At 47.1% G+C, this 8,126-nt stretch overlaps 1 protein-coding gene across 1 annotated transcript; it reads right to left on the reverse strand.

The window, feature by feature from the left end:
• Positions 1-482: 482 nt before the first annotated feature.
• LOC112342980 lies at positions 483-1,300 on the reverse strand. Its single transcript, XM_024665707.1, has 2 exons — positions 1,013-1,300; positions 483-945 (listed from the first exon to the last, which is right to left on the reverse strand). Exons 1-2 carry the CDS (start codon positions 1,274-1,276, stop codon positions 826-828), a joined length of 384 nt encoding a protein of 127 aa, XP_024521475.1. The 5' UTR covers positions 1,277-1,300; the 3' UTR covers positions 483-825.
• Positions 1,301-8,126: the final 6,826 nt, after the last annotated feature.

Consider the following 8,126-nt stretch of genomic DNA (forward strand, 5'->3'; position numbering starts at 1 on the left):
TTGTTGTCTAGCGTCTTTCTTGTTCAAATGGTGAGGAAGGCTTGCATATGCTGGCAGGGTCATCGAGAATTCAATGGCACAACATTGTGTGTGATTGTTCAATTATGCTGAAGTGACAACTGATGAGAATTTGGTATATATGATCGAATTGGTAAGCTCAATGGCATGTTTGTGCTGTTTGTGTGCTACTGGAGCAAATCAAATATATATCTTCCCTTCCACAAAATTTGATTGCATGAGTACAGTGGAGATGCACCTAAGTTAATACTTTTTAATGATCTGTTTGTTTAAATCTGTAATAATGGATTCCATTGATTACAAGTTTGGTTTTGCTTCTTTACTATGATCTAGTACCAACTTAACAACACAGTTAATCTTAGGTGAGATTTTGAGGAGAGCCACTCTCACTAGTAGATTGTATAGTGTTATAAAAAAGGAAAATAATAAAATGGTCCAACACAGTTAATTTAATAATAAAATAATAAAATAGTGTTCATGTTAGGGGGCGACCCTAACACCGTATTATTCTTGATTGAAAGTCGAGGCGGATGGGAATCGAACCCAGCAACCCTTCACAATAGAACATTACAGCGTGCATGCTATAACCACAAAGCCATGAACACTGGGAGATAACAAAATATTATTTCAGCACCTCTTATTTGAAAAACAAGATTTGGAATCCATCTGATTGTCCACGTCGACGACATCCAGGGGCTGCGAGGCCAGAGATTTGGAGGATCCACGCGCGGATCCTGGAGAGCAGCTACTGGCCGAATCAATACCGTCTTCATCCGGCATGAAATCAAAGATTTCTTCCTCTGCTATTCACTGCTGGAAGGGGAACCCATGGAACGTCCTGTCATTCTGGGCAGTAGATTCGTCCAGGACACGAGATCCTTGGCCGGCGTTTTTGCCCAAGCTCGATTTCGCTGCCACAATTTGCCCCTGCTGCGCGAGAGCCATTATCATCGAGTTCCATGGCGCTCTGAGACGCAATCAAACATAGACTCTCACTCTCGGATGCGGGATGCCGCCACATACGCGGTGACCATCGCGTTCCAGGAGACGATCCTAATCGAACAAGATTGACGCCGCATCGATCGAATGCCCTGTTCTTGCTGCTCGCATTTGCCAGCGAAAGGGAATATCGCGCGATCCAAGAGCCTGAACCCGGCGCGGCGGCGTGGATCATTCGGGGGGATCGGCACGAGAGAAGATTTAGCTCCAGCAACGCTGCCGAGAGCGACTTTGCGGAGAAGAGAAATCCCTCGTTCATACAAAAAAATTTGATTGGGTCTCTGGCTGTGGGTTCGAACCTGTGACCTTGCCAATATATTTTTTTATTCTAGCCAGATATCAGGTTCCCGTCCAAAGTGTACACTAATTGCTTCTTAACGTATACCATAATGTAAACAGCGGCGCAAGAGATTTTCGTTTTGTGGGCGCATGGCGCGCAGCGCGTTGCTGCTGTCAAGCTCAAGAAAGAAACCATTCTCTTCTCGATGGAATGAAACTCTCACTTTCTCCATGCTCTGGCGAGGCCATGGCAAACAAAACGGGTTGGATGGACTCTGCATCTCAATTTGAGCAAGCAGCTGATGCAGAAGTTATTTTTGAGAAACAAAGTATAAGTATGCTGCAACAAGAACCAGCAACATCCGTTTAAGATATTGTTCTGGAAGATGGCTTGTCTGAGCTCGAGTTTGATTTGATCCAGGCACCATGGTCCCGGGAATCTATTCTTCACTTGGTTGTCCAAGCTGGAGGTCCATAGGTTTGGATCCTTTCAAATCCTCGGGGCGTGAGACTCTGGAGCTCCAATTTTTGATGCCTTCTCTTGGCAATAATATAATATATTGCTCTGAAACCGTGAAAGCTTACTCACCCGCAAACAAAACTCCAGGGTTGCACCAGACATCCAATAAACCTGTGAGAGCCTTGACCAAGCTCAAACTCAATCAGCTCAGAGCAAGCTTTCTCAAAAGTTTCCAAAGAGCAGATGGCATAACACAAAAAACGTATACCAGGTCACCAACTCATCTCATCACAAGTTGCGTTGTGGTCACTCCACGCCTTGGATGTTGATGAACTACAGGCCTCCATTTTATCTTGGAAAATGCTCGAGGCCAAAGGGTGGCGAAGATGAGGAATGAAGCGATCTGGACTGGACAAGAGTATAAGCAAAATGAGCACGAGAAGAACCATACATACCGCGGAAAAGCAGTGCTTGTGCTTGTGAGCCTAGTTTGAAGATGTCTGAGACTGAGAAGAAAGACCATGCTGCTCAACTCGTAGAGCACGCCCGGCAGCAGCAGACCGCCCGGGTAAAGAGCCCCCTGGATCGAAAATGTGCAGCAGTAGCGTATAATGGCAATGGCGGTGGTTTTCCATGGCATCGTTCTTGAGCCTTGACGAGGAGGTGCCATCCAGCGAAGATTTGCAGGAAGGAGGAGCGATCTCCAGCGGTGGGCGCCTGGGCGAGAATGCGGTGAGCACAGATCTGGGAGCTGCCAGGAACTGGACAGAAACTTGCATCGGGTGGAACCAGGGCATTGCCGTGTGAGCTCGAGACTGGCATCGCAGCCTGATCGGCGCCACATCCCAATCGCCGCCCCAAGCTCCAATTACTACAACGACAAGCCAAAGATGGTGACGGTGTTATTGTCTCAGCTCCAGGACTGCGAGGAATTCAGACAGCAGGGGTATGGCCTCCTCCAAAGGCCGTGGTTGATTTACCCTCCAGCAGTAGTCTTTCAACCAGGCCTGGAGCGGGCCTTCTGCCAACTTAAGTCGAGGTTCCTGGTGTTTCTCACCATGTGTTTCTCACCTGGATCTCCGCCACATCGCCATTGATAGCTGCAAGAATTCGATCGACGAGCATTTGCTGGGCAAATGCGTTCCAGAAGAAAACATTTCCATCTTCCATTTTGTGGAGGACACCCAAGGCATCTGCGGCACGCCCGCACTTTCCATACATTTCCATGACGAAATTCGCGAGGAATCTATGACGATCAGAGCAGCGTCTCCTCCTCATCGTCAAGAACAATGCGATGGAACCATTCGTTAACTACAGGTAAGCTTCGTCAAAATAGCAAATGTCGCAAGGACAGCGATAGCAGAGGTGACGCTGCCACCATTGGGCGACCTGGATAACGATATGCTGCTCTGCACTTTTGCTCGCATTCCAACAAGAAAGTTCCTCACCCGAGCAGTGCTTGTCTGCTGCGCTTGGCTGGATGATCCGGTCTGGCTCAAACCAAGACAAGCCTTCAAACAATACCTTGCAAAGCAAGCATCACAAGCATTGCTTTTGTGATTTAAAGCGGTATGTATATACTCTTGTCCAGATTGCTCAAGAACGCACAAGAGACTGTCTTGAGCTTCATTCCTCACCTTTGTCACCTTTCGATTTTCGCCAAGCGATGTGAAGAGGTGTGAAAACTCCTCTTTGCTGGAAATCTATTGTTAGTAAGAAAACAAAAGAGAAAAAGGCCCGATCTCCAAGGACAGAGAAGAAGCACGAGAAAAAGAATGCTGTGTATTGATAAGAAAAACGATGGAATGGAAAAAGGTATCCACAATTTAGATTCCCCCTTTTGAAAGGCTAGCAGTTCTAACTACTAGCATATACTATATGCTGTGATGATTTAATCTATGGCTCCAATGCAGCCCTAGGTTCAAAGTCGGAGTCGATACACTCTGCTCCCCTGACAGAACTAGACACCGTCCTCGGTGCGAACATAGTCAGTTTCCATCGCTTGTTGCTACTGCTGCTCAAGTTGATAGAGGCGACGTTTTTGCTGCGGGAGTGTAAGCTTGTGGTTAGGGACATTGTCTGGTGGATCTGTCCCATCTTCCTGGAGGTCAGCTACCTCAGCCAGCAGGGTGGTATGATCATCCTCGAGCTTTCAGTAGCGGGTGTTGAGCTCTTCGTATTTGAATTTGTAGGTGAATTCGTGAGCTGCTGATGGGGTTGATGGCTACTTGGAGATGATCTTCCTGATGTCCTAGAGGTCAGTGCAAATCTGCTTCATCTCTTTGAGCTGAGCATCCAGCTGGTGGTTTAAAGGCTCATAGAATTCCTTCTTGATCGCTCCCCGGGTGTATATGAAGGAGTCTTGCTTGAGAAGATGCTGTGCAATGTCGGCTCATGTTGGGAAGTAGTTTGCTTGCTCGTGGTGCATGCGTTGATCAAGGGCTTCAAACAACTTGCAGGTGTAGTAGCTTGGGTCGCGAAGTTTATCTTCATACTCCTTCCTGATCTCGTCATAATCATGGCATACCTGACTTTGTGGCTGAGGCATAGCTGCTGCTCCTACTCCTGCTCTGTGATCCTGGTGTTTCTCACTGTGTTCTTGGTCCCAGGAGTTGAGTTTGCTTTGTTGGATGTGGGTGACGTGGTTGGGCCAGATTCTTTGAGGTGGTTGGAGATGAGCTTTTCAGTTTGATGGTGGATGAACGGCCCAGATGTGGCACTGAAATTAATTTATCCATTTGGAAATTTTTCGCTTGGAATTTTGTTGAAGGGGCGGAATTTTTGTGAATGCTGGTCGTGGTATTTGCTGGAGGAGGCATGGTTGTGTGTTCTTCAAGTGATTGGTGAAGGTAGTCAATGTTTTCTTTTGTGGAACGTGTCGAGGAGGTCGAGGCGTTGAGAATGTTGTTCTCAGCTGGTGGAGAAATTGAGTTCAGGGCGAGCAGCTGACGTTTTTCTTTGGCGATGTTGATGTGTTTGTGAGAAATTGTCGGTTTTGGGGCTGATTCGAGTGGATGCAGGCTTTGGGGTGAGTGTGGATGGTGGTGTGAGTTATCTTCATTGTCGCTGATGATGAGGTGCTCTCAGATCAGCGGTGGCGGCGAAGTGGAGTTGAATTGTTGGAGTGTTTGTTGCTGGAGCTGGTGTTGTTGGAGTGAGTTGAGCCTGATTGTTGAGATGTTGGCTTCGGTTTCTTGCTGGGAGTTGCTCCTTCTGATTCTGACTGTTCTTCAGAGCTGTCACTTTGTTCTGTGGAGTTCATTTGGGTTGTCCACGGTTGTTTGTTGGGAAGAGCTTAGTGTAGAGCGATCAGCAGTGGGAATATTATTGTCCACATGGTCTTTTTGTTGAGTGTGGCGAGGATGGCGCGGTCGAGAAGCTTGAGAAGGAGCTTGTGGAGATGATGAGCCACGTTCACACGTTTGCCGTCAAGTAGAGCTCTGTAGACTTCTACTCTGCACTTGCCAATGGTGCAATCTATTGGGCGAAGTTCGTAGTAGAGGAGGAGGGCTTTGAGGCGATCCATATGCTGCTCCTCGATGTCCTCCCATGTGAGCTCACCGGTAATTTCTCGATTGGCCTTGATGATTTGCTGTGGAACTTCTCCTGAAAATTTGAGCAGCCCTTGTTGGAGATTTTGAAAACAGAGGCAATTCTTGCTGGGCTGAGGGTGATTTCGTTGGTGCCGTCGGTTATGGTGCCGTTCTTGGGGTTGAAGGAGGCGGCTAGCTTCCTCGCTAGTTTTTGATCAGGGTGTGTTGAAAAGGCCTTGTGGAGGAGCTCGAATCCATGGCCCTTGAGCCAGGTGGTTGTGTCATTGCTGGGAAGCCTAGGAATATGGTGTATGATGTATCTGAGGCGCCGGGGTGGATGAGCTGGCATCTTTCTCTTCATTTTCTGTGGTCAAAGTGCTCACCCCGTTAGGGTTCTTGAAACCTGTAACTGTTGGTTGGCTGATTGTGTGGCGCTCAATTGTTGGTGATGAATGGTAGAGATTTGTTGACGGAATTGAGTTGGTTTGATTTGGCTTGATTGCAGATCAATGGTGGATATTGCTGATGAAGTTAACTCAAGTTCAACTATTGATATTTGCTCAGGTGGCGTTGATCCAACAGTAGCTTGGGACTTAGAGATTTTTGCTGCTGTTTATTGCTGAAGTTGGTGGATGAGTTCGTGTTGAGTTGAGTTGAGTTGAGTTGAGTTGAGTTGTGTCGAACTGATTTGAGTTAAAGTTTGTCTGCTGGGGTGAGTGTCGATTGTTGGTTTTGGGGTGTTTGTCAGTTTGGGTCGGAAATTTGCTGAGGTGCTGATGCTGAATATGTCGACGTGATATGGTCGAAGCTTGTTGAGGTTGACGATCTCAATGAAGTCTCCAGCGAGTGTGCTGACTTTGGCGGTGCCATTGGGGTATAGTTCAATGATTTTGAAAGGTCCTTGCCATTTGGTGTGGAGTTTTCGGCCAAGTTTGCCGATGGGTCCTCGGTATCAGAGAACATGATCGTCGACGTTGTATTTGGGAATGTTATACTGGGATCCTTGTTGGTTGTGCCGAGCTTTTCTCTGTTTTTGGATGGCGTGAAGTGTCCAGAGGGCGTTGAGTCGGAGTTCGTCGAGATGTTCGAGTTGCTGAAGCCTTTCTCGAACTGCATGTTGCTGTTGCTTTTGCTGTGGCATGTCGGAGAGGTATTTCTTTGGCCCACTTGGTAGTGTAATCGGTGGTGATGATGATGTACTGATTTCGTTGACGGGTGCTGACTTGGGGTCCGACGAAGTCAAGTCCCCATTTCTGAAATGGTGCCATTGGGAATGTTGGGTTGAGTTGTTGAGTCTGAGTTTTTTGGCAGTGATCGGTGTCAATGACGTGTGTCACAGAATTTGCAGAATTCTTCAGTGTCATACCAGAGTGTCGGCCACCAGAGGCCGGCTTGAAGAATCTTCCGAGTTGTGGTGTCAGCGGTGAAGTGTCCGCCGGAAGGTCCATTGTGAGCTTCCTTGATGATTTGAGTTGTGCTTGGCGGCTTGATGCATCGGTGAAGAATGTTGTCAATTCCTAGTTTGTAGAGCGTGCCTCCGATGACTGAGTATCGTCGGGTTTTAGCAACAAAAGTCTTCTTTTGGTCGGATGTAGTGTACTGATCTGGAACTTTTGCTGAGTTCAGGTAACTGAAGACGTCGTCAAGCCAGGTTGCTGGTATTGAAACTCGGAATAGGTTTGAGTCAGGTAAGTCATCAGTAAGTCTTTCAGGTTTGTCGCCGGTGGTGATCCAGCTGAGATAATCTGCTTGCTTGTGATTTTTGTTGGGTTTGTGGACGATCTCGAAGTTGTATTCTTGTAGTAAAAGGAACCATCTTGATATTCGACCAAATAGTATCAGCTTGTTGATGAGGTAAAGGAGTGCCTTGTGGTTGACGAAAATTACAACTTTGGTTGACAGTATATAGTGTCGGAACTTCTGAAGTGAGTAGATCATGCCGAGAGCTTCTTTCTCAATGGTGGTGTGATTTCGTTCAGCTGGGTTGAGTAGTCGGCTGGCATAGTAGATCGGTTGATCTTGGTTGTCGTGTTGAGTTTGGCTCAGAATTGCACCAGTGGCGACATCGGAAGTGTCGACATGAATGTGGAACTCTTGTGTCCAGTCGGGCTTGGCAGGGATCGGTGCTGTTGTTAGTTTGAGTTGGAGATTGTCAAATGCTTGTTGCTGTTCGGACGTCCATGTCCATTTGGCATCTTGTTTCAGTCCATCGGTGAGTGGTTTGGTGATGTGAGCGTACTTGTGGATGAATTGTTGGTGATATCCAACTTTGCCCAGGAAGCGCCGAAGTTCTTTCTGATTCTTCGGCGGTTCAAGTTTGGAGATGACGTCAACTTTGTCCTTGTCAATGAGAATGCTGTCTTTGCAGACAACGTGGCCGAGAAGTACTCCAGATTTGACAAAGAAAGTGCATTTGTCGGGGTTGAGTGCTATGTTGTTTTCCTTGCACTTGTTGAAGCATTTCTCTAGGCATTCAAGATGTCGATCTTCCGAGCTGAAAATGCTGAAGTCGTCCATGAAGACTCTCATGAAGTCAATGAGGTAGTCTCGGAAAGTGTTGGTGACAAGCCTTTGGAAGGTGAATGGGGCATTCCAGAGTCCAAAAGGCATTCATCGATAAGCATAGGCTCCCCATGGACTGATGAATGCTGTCTTGTGCTGATCTTCTTTGGCGATGTGAATTTGGTTATAGCCGGAGAAACCATCGAGGAAGGAGTACATCTCGTGTCTGGCAACTGCATCAAGAACTTCGTTGGTAAATGGTATCAGGAAGACATCTTTTTCAGTGGCGTCATTGAGCTGTTTATAGTTGATGCAGATTCGAAGTTTGCCGTTTT

This window comes from Selaginella moellendorffii, unplaced genomic scaffold, assembly GCF_000143415.4.
Source record: "Selaginella moellendorffii unplaced genomic scaffold, v1.0 SELMOscaffold_126, whole genome shotgun sequence".
NCBI lineage: Eukaryota > Viridiplantae > Streptophyta > Lycopodiopsida > Selaginellales > Selaginellaceae > Selaginella > Selaginella moellendorffii.